This window comes from Syngnathus floridae, chromosome 7 (assembly GCF_059516105.1).
Source record: "Syngnathus floridae isolate MCC-2025c chromosome 7, RoL_Sflo_1.0, whole genome shotgun sequence".
Lineage (NCBI taxonomy): Eukaryota > Metazoa > Chordata > Actinopteri > Syngnathiformes > Syngnathidae > Syngnathus > Syngnathus floridae.
The window spans coordinates 8,515,001-8,530,308 of NC_142419.1; the positions used below are offsets into that span (position 1 = coordinate 8,515,001).

Genomic DNA, 15,308 nt, shown 5'->3' on the forward strand with positions numbered 1-15,308 from the left:
TCTTCCTAAACAAAGTACACTACAATAACACACATATAGACAAACACATTTGCCGCCATCAGAATGTTCAGCGCATTTGCACACTGTCTGGCGGCAATGTTTTTGTAATGAAGTGAACCACAAAATATCATGGGGGAAGCCTCTACTCTGCTCTGTTTATCTCCCCCCCCCTCTCTCTCTCTCTCTCACTGTCTCACACATGCACACAAACACACACTTGCACAACATGGAGTCTCACACCTCTGACCTCTTATTTGGAATAGACAATGAAATCATGTCTGGTTCCCCAGAGGATTACGCGACTTGGGACAAGTGTCATTCTTGCAAATGAGATTTGGTTTCAGACACGCAATGTCAAATGTGGAATTCTAAATTGTAATTGTTGTTTTGCAGATTCTTGTCATAATCATTTTAGCAAGGGGGGGCACGGGAATGTTGCCAGTCAAAATAGATTTAAAAGATCAAATACCGGTACTGAAAAACACTAAAAAGATATTTAATTGAGATTGTGTCATCTCCTTGAGTAAAAGACTTGACTGATTTTTGTTCAAATAAAATAAAATAAAATAAAATAAAATAAAATAACGACACTGGGAGGGAAAAATAGGAGCAGTCTGTGTACTCACTTTTGTTGCCACGGGTTTTGACATTAATGGTTGAATGTTGCACAATATTGAAGGGACAGTACTGTTATAAAAACTGTACTCTGACGACTTGTAGCAGTGTGTTTGCATGACAGCCCTTGAAAATGTATCTAATAAAACCTTTTTAAAAATGTGTATTTGCTTCTGTGATGCAAAGGTAAGTCCAGCAAAATAATTAAATCAAATGTGATGTTTTTCTTCACAGATAAAGATTATACCTTAAACACAATCTCAGTCACTCAGTGGTTTCAAGCCTAACAAAGGGGCAGCTGTGTCGATTGTCCAGTAAGAAGAGTGGAAAAATTGATCCTGCCTGGCAGAAATAATGTCAGCTGAGCCTATGCAACGTGACTGACTGTGTTCACAGTTGTAAGAATAGACACCAGTGGTAATTTTGTGTTTGCAGCAAGTGGGACAGAGTCACAAAAGACCCAGAAGATGGGGCTGTGGGGGAAAATGGCCTGTTACCTTTTGCTCATTGTCATATCTATTTGAATTAATAAAAGGTAGTGAATAGAAATAAAAGGCACCTGGGTAGTATGTAATGACCTGGGGGCTTAATTTGTTCACTGTGTGAACTTTCTATGGTTTCTGCTGAATATCACTTTTCTTATAACATCCATCCATTTTCTACCACTTATCCAGGGTCGGGTTGCAGGGGCAGCAGGGAAACCCAAAACTTCCCACTCCCCATCCTCAATATGCCTTATTCTGTAATCAAATTGAACTGAATCATTACTATATCCTTTTATTTTTATTTCTACATCAGATTCATGCTCCATGAGACTAATTAAGCTTTTATTCTGTGCCCCACCACCTACACACACTCATTCCCAATACAACCATGAAACTCATACAGTATCATGCATATTTTTGATAAAGAGCAACTAAGCTGAGTGGTAACACAAGAGGGAAAATGCAACTTTTTTTTAATATTATGGTATTTAGCTGTGTCTAAAGCTACTGTATGTTCCACGCTATGTACTCGATTCCTCAGTGTGAAATCATCTTAGTATATAGTGAACTTAAATGAGAACGCTCTTTTTATTTCAGCCGGCTTTATGGCAGCAATAATTAAGCCAGTGATCAGTTTCCAGCCCTTAGGGGCTGTCCTGCTCCTATTTAAAACCAATGTGGTGGCCTACATTTCTGACTAAAGCCCAACATTATTATCACTGAAGATCTAAACCCGCATGATGCTGAAGAGCACGGTAGGGATCATATTTTTAACACTTAAACTAAAAGCTATCCAAACATTACTGATCGTTGCAAAGTTATTTTTTCACTCACCCAAAGTAAACCCTTGTTCAGACCATTTCTACATCTTTTTTCAGCCGCGAACTATAAGTTGACCGTTAATAAAAAAAAAATATTAAAACAACTTGTGAGTAAAAAAGAATGGAAAACCGACAACTTATTACTCTGCTATAATTGTGAAAAAACTCAATTTAGATTACATGTATGTGCACAAAATACAATCTGAAAGAATTTCACCCAAACAATGAAACGGTCGGGTACAGCATACATTCATGTGTAGAATTGAACTGGCATGAATTGCTCTTGACACTGGGGGACAAGGCACAAAAGCTATTATTAGCTCATTTAAAGATCCCTGGGAAATCTGTGGTTATATTCTGCCCTAGTTTTTTAATATATATTCAATTAATGGGAATAATTTGGATTGCTACGCCGTCCCTCCTTGATAAGGTTTTCCTAGGGTTTTCCCAGTGGAGCGCGGAAGAGCAACAGGACCGCAAGCAGTGCAAAGGTTTCAACCTTTTTCATGGTGACACCACATTGCCTTTTGTACAGTCGCACCACTGGCAGTGTCAACCGAAAAGGATGCAGAAAAGATGAATTGGACAGTGACATTGGGAACATTTTTCATCACAGGATTGTTTTAGCATAGGAAATTGGAGCATTTTCTCAAATTCACACTCATAAAGAATCATTTTCAAAATCTTTATAGTACACGTAGGATGTGCTTGCCACGTGATTGGGTTTGCCTTGGGCCCCTAAATGACTAAATACACTCCTCCATTCACTCAATGTCAGTTGGAATTGGCTGAGTAGGACTGATGGAGGAATTTGAAGCACTGCTTTCAATATGACATCAACGTTTTAAAGAAAGAAACACACTTCCAAAAATGTCCCTCTTGGTGTAAGGTTTCACTTTGCTGATTTATGTGCTGGCAGCATATATCCAATTCCCACTCAGTGACAGTGTGAATGTGAGTGGGAATGGTTGCTGTCGCTATAAGTGCCCTGATTGTGATTGACTTTCAGACAAAGTCGGCGAAGATAGCCTTGAACAACCCAAGATACTAATATAAACATAACATTTGAAAAATATATATTTAAAGGCTAAGTGGTAGATAGATTTCCTCCTTCTTCTTTTGAAAATATAAAATGTGCCAAAAGAGTTTTTTTTTATTGCATCTTTAAGTTTATTTTGATATCTCAGTTTTTTTCTAAATGAGTTAGTGAACAGAGCTAAAATTAGTAGAGAACTATGAAAGAGGGAAGGCCATTGGAGACAAAAATGAATGTGGGGTTTTAAGCTTAGATGATTGCTAAGGGGCACAGAGCGATTAAGAGTTTGCAACAAAAAACAGAGTGTGGGAAGAAGAGAAGGGACCCACATTATCTACACGTGAGAAAACAAAGACATGAGATAATGACTATTATATTCTGAATTTCATTAGTTGAGGTTGTGATCAGCATCTCTGAATCGACGTCACCACTGGTAACCAATCCCACGCTTCCGCCATCTCAATATGTTTTGTCGCCATGGTGTTAAGCAACATCAACACGGTCAAATGCAGCAGGGCGAATGCTGCCTATTAGCAACAGAGCGAGATCAGGTGACACAATCCTTAAGTCGGGTCAGACTTTGGCGACACACAACACTCACAAATGAAATGATGGGCCAGCCTGACAGCCTTGCCCAAAAATACTTTGGCACTCTATCAGTTAAAGTGAGGAACAATCAGACAAAAATTCAGCTTCTCTAAATAAGCCAGTAAAGGACCGATTACTGAATGTCTCAAAAAGATGATCTTGAGCTACTCTCCTGTGGTTATGGGGTGTGTAGTTTTTTTTTCTCCCCACCCTGTTCAGAAAACAGTTGGAACTGCTATTCGTAACTGTTAACCCTGTTCTATATTTGCAAATGCAAATCCTTCTGTGTGTGGTCAAGGCCAAGTTTGGCTGAGCTACAGACTTTTTAATTGGGAAGTGAAACGGAACATGATAGCCAATTAGGAAGCAAGCTGAAGCGTGTGTTCTTGCCGTACACAAATAGAGGAACAACTCACAATAAAAATGACCCAGGAAAACTTATTGAACGAAGCCAATTGTTCACCTAGCTTCTTTTTCTTACAAAAACAAAAACACTAGACAAAAACAGCATTTTTTTAACTTGCCAGTCAGAATGATTGAAGTGGACCAAAGTTTATAATATCACTTTTGGACATTAGGTTTAGAGGAGGAGTCACAGTTATGTAGATGTTGTGTGCTGTCATCTCAAACATGCTCCAAACACAGACACACCCCCCCCCCACACACACACACACACACACACATACACACACACACTTGTCCCCCTTGTCTTATTTCTAATTTAATAATCATTTCAGATTTGTGTGTATGTGCGTAGCCGATCAGATATTCCACCCATTATTTTTTCTTACAGTATGGAATGTGTATTGTAGGTACTCACCTGTAGGGCATACCCGTCTTATGAGTGACCGTTTCCTCTTTGCGCAGTCCAAACATTTTCAGGTACCAGTTGCTCTCCATCTCTCTAAGCACCGCTGCTCTGTTTTGATGAGGCGCCCCCTGTCGTCCAGAGTAGGCGTTGCACTTGACCTCGGTGGAGTTACCGTGACCTTTTGTCCCACCGGCAGAGCTCACAGAGTGTTCCCGGTGTATTGGGGGAGGCTGGTGTCCCCCGACCCCACCTCCGCTGCTCCGAGCGGCTATCATGACTCCAAGTGGTATTCGGTTGGACCAACCTTATCTACTCTTTCACCATCCAAAGACTCACGACTTCCTTAGACTCGTTTAGCATGTTTGCTCCAGAGTGCACTTCACCCTCTTATAGCCCCATCCACCCTGAAACAGGATCCGGGTTTCCTTGTCTCGTCATCACTCTGCGCTGGCCTAAAAGGAGGGAGACAAACATGCCAGGGTGTCAACAATACACTCAAACATACACTTGTACCAGGACAAGCACACACGCATGGTTTTAAGTTTAAATTTAAGTATACCTAAGTACATTTACCCCAAGTACATTGAAGGATGGATGTCTACATGTACACTAACGCATTTGATCGTTTTTTAAAATGACAACTCTATATTTACACACCTTCTAGACTTGTTGGAGGTCTTAGGCTTTAAACACCATTCCTTGTGTCACAAGACTCTGGGATGGTGCGTGAGGAACACAAATTCCACGATTACTTTGCCTACTCGGTATAAGTTATGTGACTTCTCGCAAGCACAACTTGGGACATCAGTATCCATTATCTACAACTTTAAAACTATCTCTTTCTGAAAAGACTATGAAACAGTTTGGAGCTTTGGGTTTCAAATAGCGTGGCTTTGGCCATGTGGACCATTGATTTTTTTGGGCTTCACCGGCTTCGTCCCACATTCCAAAAACATGCATGTAGCTTCATTGAAGACTCTAAACTGTGAAGGTGTTAATGTGGGTGTGAATGTTTGTTTGTCTACATGTGCCATGCGATTGACAGGATACCACCTCTCTTTCTACCCTCATGTAGAAAGTTAAAAGATCAAATGTCCCAGTGTTTTGAGTGACTGGTGTCAATGTGACTTGTCAATGTAGGTAAATGTATGCTTTACATCAAACACGGCCATTTGAAATGTGAAACAATATTTCTTATTCTAATAAATCCTAAAAAAAGGGAAAGATGGGCAAAAATGGTACATGTTGTCTGGGTTTGGTCCCATGACGCAGAAGGCTGTATTGGCCAAAAGAGTAGCCCCGTGATCTGGATAAAATGAAAGGATTAATCAGATATATTTTTATTCCACAAACACAATAGGATATTCATCTTAAGAACAATAGGGGGCACATACAAAAAAAGGTGCAAAGAAACTGCCTGTGTTTAGTCCCCCTTTGAAGGTTAAACCAGCACACACATACACTCCGTGTTGGAGCTAAAATTCAGCAGCTCTATCGTCGTAGCCTAGAGGGTTACTCCTCTTTAGCACACATCCTCTTAGAAGAAACTGTTCATTTAAAAGCCATGTGCCATTATGTAATAGTGTGGAAAACCTTCAGCCTACATTTCCTTTATTCTTATGCAAGCTCTGGAATTGCACAGGAATTCAGCTTGATATATAAAACACACAAAATAAGGGTGATGCTAGTTTCGTACAGCCAACTGGGGCCTGATTTATTAAGATCCTAAATAGCGGCATGTTCACTCAACTGAAAAAAAAGGCCCTATATTTGTTTGTTTTAACTTACCCCAACTGAATGAATCGATGTACCCAACTCGAGGAGCCTTTGAAACTTGAGACAGCAGACCCAAAAAACTTTTGTGGTAGAGGCCAGCACCGATTGAGCTCTCCCTGTCACCTTTCATGACAACAATATGCCATCTAATACTTGTTTTGCAGATTTGGAATGACATGCTGGAAAAACATAGTAGCTCAACCATTTTTGAACTGAATGAGTATTTTTTTGTGTGGTCTTGCACGCAATGTTGCTTTGCTGTTCAGCAATTTAGTGCTGTTCTTGAATGCTAATTTTTATGGCCCAAGTTGCGCATATATTACCAGTTATCTCTATAGCCTCCATCTGTGAGTTTACATCATGTAGTCAATATTTTTGCTGTTTAAGATCAGTATCAACCTTAGAATCTTCATAAGAACAAAATTAGGAAAATACTTACAACTTCATGGACTGGTGCCAAATTGTTCCAGCAGAAAAAAAAAAAACATTGCATGACTTATTCTATGATATTTCCCAGTATATATCACAACCACACACACTAATCCAGGGCTCAAAAGATTCTTTACTCTGTTGAGCCATGAGGAAGACAGTTTAACTGAAGCGTTGCAATACACCACTGCACTGTGTTCTATGCAAGCACTCTCACAATGATCCCTTGATCGTGTTTACAGTGTGCTTGAGCGCCGCGAACAGGTGAGGATCATTTCTTTTATTACTCATCTTCATCTGTAACTTGAATCAACAAGTGGAGGAACAAATTCAGATCAATCCAAGCAAGGTGTGAAAGTTCACCGCCCGGCTTCACCAGTAGGAAACGTGCAAATCAGTTACTTTGACCTTCATAGTTAATTGTATTGAACCCAACTCGACATGCATGTGATATTTTAGGAAGCAATGGCCACTCTCGGCTAACACAGAAGTGAATATATTATTGCGGGTTCTTGCTAGCATTTTCTTCTTGAGAAAGCTACAGCAGCTAATATCTAATTGTCCTATTTAGCAGGACATTATGGGACATGAGCACCTGCCATCAGAGTCAAAGGTTCTTGGTTTGGCTCTCAACTAAGTAATTTCTGTGTTGAGCTTGAATTTTCTGTTCATGCTTACGTACATTTTCCCCGGTCGTTCCTGCTTTGTTCCACAATCCAAAAACTCAATTGTTTGTTTGTTTCTTTCTTTCTTTCGAACATTTAAAGAAATACAAGAAAAGGAAGTAAAAAATACTGAAAGTAATAACTCCATAGTACAATAGAGAAGAAAGAAAAGAAAAAAAAAAAAACATTGCGTTATAAATTTTCACTTTGTAATTTAATTGTAGATGACATTAAAAAATAAATTAAATTAAATTGCCCAGAAATGTCAATATGAGTGTGAATGGGTGACTATAAGTACCCTCTGATTAAATTAAATAGTGGTATACTCTCGCCAAATGTCAGCTGTGATAGGTTCCAGCTGTGACCCTAATGAGAATAAGCAGTATAGAAAATATCCATATTTTTGCCATGAAAATCTCATGAAAAGCCCTCTTGCCCAATCAAATGCATTGCCCTAAAAGAAGCGTAGTAGGCGCTACATTTGCATAATAGAGAGACGACACAAGCAGCACATCCATGATGGCGCATATGTGCACCTTTTAACATGATTTAGCAGCTGCCCCAGCTTGTCAGCGAGCAATAAATTCTAAACACATTCTTTCAGCGCTCTGTCACCAGGAGAATTTATGATCGTACACACTGACATCTTTGATTGGACACACGTCACACATTCCTGGAAAGGCAGGTGCTCATGAACACATGAATTCACAAACGTACTATTGTAGCAGTGCCACACGGTAAAACAAAACTCTAGGTGAACATCCAGGACAATATTATGAGGAATATATGCATCTCTTAGGGCCCTATTCTCAAGCTAAGTGCAAGTCTCGCACAAAATGCACTTTATGGGTGGAGTTTAATTCCCTTTGGTAACTTTGTAGACATGCCCTGTGTTTGCGCCGTTGTGGGAGTGAACACAGCCAACTTGCTCAGTGGCTCCTCTCATTCCTCCTAAATCCAGCGTAGGGAAGGCACAAGTCTACATCGTGGAAGCAGAAACTGACTTTCTGGTGTCAATGCAGGAAATTGACACAAAGTTTGTTTATAAGGAGCGTTCAATTCAGAGGGTTCAGGGCATGCTGTTGTCGTATTTATGAAAAAAAATACAATTACATCTACGATTCTGAGATGCGGTTTACCAAAATTGCACCTGTACGAAAATTAAAATGCACCAGCTTTTACGTCCATAAATCACTTTAAATGAATTTCTCCTCCACTTCTTATTGTCATCTCACCATTAAAATTTCTTGATTTCCCAATATTGCCCCTGGCAATTGATACAAATACAATATATTAGTCGAAATGCTCTTGTATTGCTTTCTTCATTTTAACATTGGTTTAAATATTTTTAATTTGTTTTCATTGACTTCTACTTTGTCTATAATAAGTTAATGATGATCATGAGTCATGATAGGATGTTGGGTATTTGTTATAGATTAGAGTTTTATTTTGTTTTTGTAAAACATCAGACTTGAACAGCCTCTCAGAAAGTATCTACGTAATGCCGCTTGAGCAGTACACATAAAAGTCCAAAATATGATTCTATTTATACTCTACATAAATAAATGCAGTGTGTTGATATCCTGAGTGTAATTGGCTAAATACATGTTCATACATTAATCACTGGGACTAAATAAAGTCTTGGGCCCCAAGTCGGGGATAAAGTAAAGCGACATTTACTTAAATTGGCCAAGTGAATTAATGACCTTAATTATCATTTTATGTAATATAATATTGAATATCACCCTGTCAAGCTACACCACATCCTATTATCTGTCACCTAATCATCAATGGGGGTTGATGCGATTGTAGAGTTGACCTCAGTGGCGTAGGTAGCGAGCGACGCCGACGTCCCAGTTGAGGTTCCATCGCGTGGTTTATCGCGGGGTCTCATCATCTCCTCAGTGTTGCGTTCAGGTTTGAGCAGGAGAATATAGCACTTTGGCAAGAAGATGCAGGTGAGCAAGCCAAAGCTGGAGGCCAAAATGGCAAAAATTTGCACGGCCACCATGAACTTGCCTCGTGTGCTGAGGTAAGCTGGGACAAAAGATATCCACACGATGAAGAAAACCAGCATGCCGAAGGTCACACACTTGGCCTCACTGGAACACAGCATTGGACATTCGCATGAAACCAAACTTTTATGACTGTTATGTTGCTTAACCTGAGAACTGTACTTCTCTCCCACCTGAAGTGGTCTTCCAGTTTTCGAGCCAAAAAAGCGAAAATGAAGGCCAGCAGAGCCAGTAGGATATCGTAGGCAAAGATACAACAGATGAAGACCACAGAACCTTCATTGCACTCCAGAATAATCTTTATATTCTGAGCTGAAGTGTTCTTCATGGGATAGGGCGGCAGGACGATGAGCCACACAGTACAAGCTAAAGCCTGTATAGAAAGTTGTTTGGTCAATATCGCTGACACTACAAAATCAAAGATATGATTGATTATTTAACTATAGTTGCTAATCCAGTGTTTTCCGAATGGTCTTGGTGGAAGTCTGTGCCAATCAATATAGCAGTTTTCTCGTTAGATGGGGATGGGCAGGCCAGTGCAGGAAGTCAAGATGACAAAAATCTGGATGGTCACAATAAAAATAATTCAAAGATAAAGATGCATGGTTTGTTTTTTACCTGAATAAGCGTTGCCACAGCAGCTATCACCCTCTGGTGGGCGAATGTGAGGATGTCAGGCTTGACACGAGCAGCGAGGCTATTCAGGTTTGTTGTGTTGGTTGCGATGACGTCAGGGCCGCAACTGTTGGCTGCTGCTTCAGCTGCAGCTTTGGCAGCTTTGGCAGCAGCTTTGGCTTTGGCACAGGCTGCTTTTATAGCCTGCGCTCTCAGCATTAGCAACGCTGCTTTGCCTGGTGTAGAATGATAGAGGTAATAGAGTACAAACAGTCTATCACACAGGAGACAGTACTGGAATTGGCTCGAAAACTTCTCTCGTCTTACCCATAAGCGAGGAAAGACACAGTGCGAAGCCCAGTGCCAGAGCTACTTGGCTGGTCATGCAGCTCCAATTTTGAGGTTCTCCCAGAAAAACAATGGAGCAGAGGAAGGTCACCATCAGCGAGAAAAGCAGCGAAAAGCTCAGCAGAGCATCGTTGGCTTTCACCAGAGGAGTGCCAAAATGTACAACAAACACCACCTACAAATCAGCAGCAGCACTTTCAATGCAGCTCTGCAGTCTTTGCAAGTTGTATTACTTATTCTCACCGCTATAGCAAAGGTGACAAGGGCTCCAAAGGCAGAGATGACAATAAGAGTGATGCCAAGTGGCTCTCCAAAAGCCAGGAACTCGATGATCTTTGGCACGCAGGCATCGTGAGCGTCATTGGACCAGTAGTCACCACTGCACAGGACACACTCACGGGCATCTGTCCACAACAAGAATGAGGAGATACTGCAAAGGGTTTTGAAAAAATGCGCATTTTAATTTGCACAAATGCCACTGAGGTCACCGTCATCATATTTGACAGCATATCAAATTAAATTATGAACCAATGGAGGCCTGGAGTTAGATTGCGTGAAGATAGATGTTTTTTGTATTTTATATTTTGGGGAGCAAGAGGACATGGTATACAGACTCGTCATGTTGCTAATTTCGCCATCGGCACATGGGATGCAGTCGAAGCAGCAGACCGGCTCTCCCTGTCGGATCCCTTTCCTGGTGCCAGGCTTGCAATTCTCACTGCACACTGACCGAGGTGGCTGAAAAGCACAGATGCAGTTGCATAACATTTCCTGGGCTAAAAATTGTAAATAAGTCAATTGTGAACAGTGTGCAACTGACCTCCAATGCTTCATTGTTCCAGACAATGGAATCATTCTGAATGGTCATCCTCTCGTCTGGGGCCAAGGAAGCATTGTATTGCCCCACAGTGACATATAATATTCCCCCGTTACTGTCGAGTCCCCAATTGATGATGTCGTAATATCCCTCCACATCTCTACCGTCAAAGTAGACCTCCTCATTTGTGTGTGGCACTTTGAAGCGCACATTCTTCAAGTAGTACATCAGCTATAAACAAATGTCAGATTTCAATCAAACACACACAAGTGCCCACCTTTCTCAAACACAAACATGGCAAAGCAAAAAATGGATTGGAGAGAAAGAACAATACCAGTTATCTGTCAGGTTTGGCCAGTATAAGCGATTGATTGGACAACACACAGAAAGTCACGTACCTGCCACGGCTCAAACTTGGTGATATCAGCACAGCCAATCCCAATGAACGGTCCGTGTCCAGGCTCGCAGTGCTCCAGATTGTGCAGAGCATGGGCAACGGCATACACCGCTTTGTATACACTGTGGCAAGACATTGCAGCCTACCATGACAACTCCATAATAATAACAAGACTACAATGGACAAAACCTACATTTGATAGGGGACTTGAGTCTTTAACTCAAGAAGCTATAGCGTGAAGTCACCTGTAGGTGATTCGGAGCTGAGAAATGTCAGAGTAGGTGTTGTTGAGCTGGGCTAATGACTCACTGCCAGTACACAAACCGGCGGGAAAAGCCTTCGACATTGTCCCGTTGAACACCGTGGCCCTTTCTTTGGAGTCTCTTAAAGCTTTGCCGTAGTCTAACGTGCAGTTGAACAGCTGTAAGACACATTTCAAGTTAAAGTACAGAAAGCTAAACAATGACAACATTGCAACAAAGTATTAGATTGACACGAAGCTCAGTTACGGTATTACACTGACCGTCTCCCAAAATTCCTCAGTGAGAGGATCGGCATAAGGATCCAGATTCAGTAAATGTCGCTGAAGACCAGGAATGTCGGCCCTCTTCACCCCAAAGCCAATCGTGCCGCCGAGCACAGAGCTCACCTGCACACAAATAGTTGAGCGCATGTCAAAATGGCGATAACGGTGGCTTGACAACTTTCGGCTCTTACTCCAGGTTGATTGATAAGGGATGAAGTGACCCAAGCCTCACTGGCGATCCAAGTACGATTGGTGACGTTTTGCCGGATCAGCTCAAGCACCAGAGGACTGAGGTCTACGTCTGAGGAAAAGATGACAACGATCTTTGCCGTGGACTCAATAATGGTTTGGACGATTCGATGGATGTCTTCAGGAGAATTCACCTGTAGAAATCGTTTTTAGAAAAACACAAAGTGAGACAAATGACAAGAAACCAAAGGTGAACAAAATCACATATTAAGCACAATATCACAAAACACATACCTTGGGCAGAGTTTCAGAGAAGGAGATACAGACGCCGGCATCTTCTACCTGCTCTTTGAAGTCTTTGATTCCGTACTTGCCGTAGTCATCGTCTGCCGCTATGATTCCCACCCAAGTCCAACCAAAGTGCAGCACCAGCCGGGCCATGGCGTCCGACTGGTGCTTGTCACTGGGAATGGTCCTCAGGAAGGTCGGGAACTGAAACCGGCTGTTCAGGGCTGAGGAGGATGAGGAGTAGCTGACCTAAAGAATAGTTGAACGAACAGGAAGTTGTAAAATCCAGATATTCGCCAAGGTTTTGGAGAAACTACATACATCCCATGAACCTTCAGTTCAGTGACCTCTTTTTAGCCTTAGGGCGATACACAAAACAGTTATTTGGCTCATGAATTAATGATGACAGTTTGAACCTCAAACACATTATTTTCAATTTAGTCCAAATGCAAACAAATCATTCAATAAATTATTGTGTTCTGAAAATTATAATAATTATTATAATTATAATAAATTATTTCATGCTGCTCTCATATAGTTATTTACCTGTGGAAAATGGTAGAGTCCGAGGATCCTGGCTGTGGCGATGGACAGGTCAGAGCCTCCCGCCCCAACAAGAGCAGCTAAGGGGGGGCCCGTGCCACAGCGGTAGTTCGGCACGGCCTCCTCTTGGCCGGTTAAATATGTAAGGGTGCCCTCCACGGCCTTGGAAATGGTGAAGCAGGAGTCATAGATGACGTAGCCCAGGTCGGTGTTGGGCAGCAGCTCATCCATGTTGTTTATTTCATTGACGGCAAACAGCATGGTCTGGGTCCACCGGAAAGTTCGGTAATTCATTCTAGCGTGTGATGGGAGAATGAAGCTCAAATGATATTTCACTAGGTTGTTCCCCCTTCAGAAATGTTTATACAATAGTTTAGAAACCTTGAAATTGATAATAATCCAATGCTGATTAGCCAAACGAGATTTCATAAATATTTAATTTCATTCTTGTTATTACGGCTACTGAGCGCAAATCATTTTAGCGAATCGGCCTAATTGATCCCTGAGGTGTTACCCTTTTATTTCTCAGGAGTAATTGAAGAGCTTGAAACAATTAGCATATTTTAGTTTGGCCAATCATACACACACAATTTCATCGAACACGATATACTTTTTATTTAAATAAACTGAACCGTCATGTTAACAAGTTGACTCACCCTTCACATCCAGAGGACACAGGTAGTTGTGAAGTGCTGCCGGCGCTGGAAGCAACTCTCATATGGACAGGAAACATCCCGCCGATGATGACCTTCTTTTTCTCCACATCCTTGTAGCCACTCAGCTTGAACCTGGCCTTCAGCTTGCAAGAGGCCTCTGCAGAAACAGAGGCATAAAAGTAGAAAATGACGCTTAATCCGAGCAAAATGCGACAAGGTTCCATGGTAAGGCGGTGCAGACAAATCATGTGAGCTTTGTTGTGTCAGGACATTGAGGAAAGCAGCCAGGTAGGTGCATCAGGTGTTTCTTGGGTTCTCCAGGGAGAGGTGACGGGTGGTAGCTGGAGATTCAGTTTATCTGAAAGAGAAAAAATGATATAGAGAAGTTACATTCAAGAAAGTGAGTCAAAATATTTTTCCCCTATCTTATATTTTGCATCATGTGTTATATCTTGGGGAGCCAACTATAGGTACGTTCTGAATGGCCATTTCATTATTTCAAAAAAATTCAAACAATTCACCCCAAAATGCTGATAAACATTATATAAATGATTTTCACAGAAAATGGAAGGAAATGCAGGCACAGGAATCTGAGAAAAATGGGCAAAATCAAATGTATGGGAAGAAAATAAAAGGGAAAGAAAAACAATGGTGAACTCCAGGGGTCGACTGTAGTTTCAAGTTGTAATATCACCAATCAACACTAGATGGCAGATATGTCATAGTTGCATTTACACTGGATCTTTCGTATATATTGCCCAAAACTACAAAAATTAGTAAGTCTAATAATTTTTTCCTTATATTTGAAGGACATAGTAGCTCAATACTGTTGGTATTTTAAGGGAGTTACTCTTTGTGCAAGAATGCACAAAACAAGCTCTTGCACTTAATGTTGGTTTCTTGTGGAGCAATTTGTCCCATCTTTAAATAGACATTTTCTGCATGATAGCCCTTTGCACTGGCAAAAAATTAATTGCTTCAAACTCTTTGTTGTTGGGGTAGGATAGTGGGTCTTTTATAAATTCAATGAAAACTTCTATATATTATACCTCTATTATCAAAAAGGATCTATACTGTATTAAGGGGAGACACATCAGGCGCCACACAAGTGAGCCGCATATAAGGCTGACGTTAATTGGCCGCATGTGGCAATATGATATCTGTACACAACATCAGAGTGAAGATAGTGTTCCAAAATCAACTGGTGTCCCCTGAGTTTGAAGGCGTGTTGTGGTGGCTGACAACTTGCCTGCTCTTGCAGCTCAGTCACCAGGGGAAAATAAACACCTGTTAAACACAACACACACAAACACTTTCCTTATGCAACACAGACCTCAATTTATTGACATTGGGGGGGGAATACAAAAAAAAATCTTAATTTATGACAAATAATTACCTTGAGATTCTTACCACAATCCAAAATCCTACACTGGGTTGATTGAAGACTAAATCAGGCATTTTAAGCCTTCCAAAAAAAGTACTTGACGATCCAATATAATACATTGCTGTGCAATGCTATAACATTTAAAATCTTCAATGTTAACATTGTTTAAATATAGGAAAAAAAACTATATTTAATAATTAAACGAAAATACATTGCATATTCAACATGTTTGTTATCAGCCCGTTCCACTAGAGGGAGCCCATACATCACTTGTACCACACTGCGAGAATAACTGCTTCAATTT

At 40.9% G+C, this 15,308-nt stretch overlaps 2 protein-coding genes across 2 annotated transcripts in view; both read right to left on the reverse strand.

Moving 5' to 3' along the window:
• kcnab1a (potassium voltage-gated channel subfamily A regulatory beta subunit 1a) overlaps positions 1 to 4,715 on the reverse strand; it is a 45,774-nt gene extending 41,059 nt beyond the window's left edge. The window contains exon 1 of the mRNA XM_088380964.1: positions 4,366 to 4,715. Coding sequence (XP_088237090.1) covers positions 4,366 to 4,631 — 266 coding nt within the window. The 5' untranslated portion in view covers positions 4,632 to 4,715. The remainder of the gene's footprint in view (positions 1 to 4,365) is intronic.
• A 3,987-nt stretch (positions 4,716 to 8,702) lies between these two features.
• On the reverse strand, positions 8,703 to 13,259 carry vmn2r1 (vomeronasal 2, receptor 1). Its single transcript, XM_088380825.1, has 13 exons — positions 12,968 to 13,259; positions 12,428 to 12,670; positions 12,136 to 12,327; positions 11,942 to 12,067; positions 11,664 to 11,839; positions 11,420 to 11,540; positions 11,025 to 11,252; positions 10,819 to 10,942; positions 10,448 to 10,608; positions 10,184 to 10,379; positions 9,860 to 10,092; positions 9,415 to 9,614; positions 8,703 to 9,328 (listed from the first exon to the last, which is right to left on the reverse strand). The coding sequence occupies exons 1-13, from the start codon at positions 13,256 to 13,258 to the stop codon at positions 9,007 to 9,009; spliced, it is 2,613 nt and encodes an 870-aa protein (XP_088236951.1). The 5' UTR covers position 13,259; the 3' UTR covers positions 8,703 to 9,006.
• Between the last annotated feature and the right edge of the window lie 2,049 nt (positions 13,260 to 15,308).

Coding starts and splice junctions, on each gene's coding strand:
- vmn2r1 (XM_088380825.1), bottom strand. CDS start 13,258: ATGAATTACCGAACTTTCCGGTGGACCCAGACCATGCTGTTTGCCGTC. Junction 12,068..12,135: donor CCCTTATCAATCAACCTGGA/GTAAGAGCCGAA, acceptor ATTTGTGTGCAG/GTGAGCTCTGTGCTCGGCGG. Junction 10,380..10,447: donor TTGTCACCTTTGCTATAGCG/GTGAGAATAAGT, acceptor GCTGATTTGTAG/GTGGTGTTTGTTGTACATTT.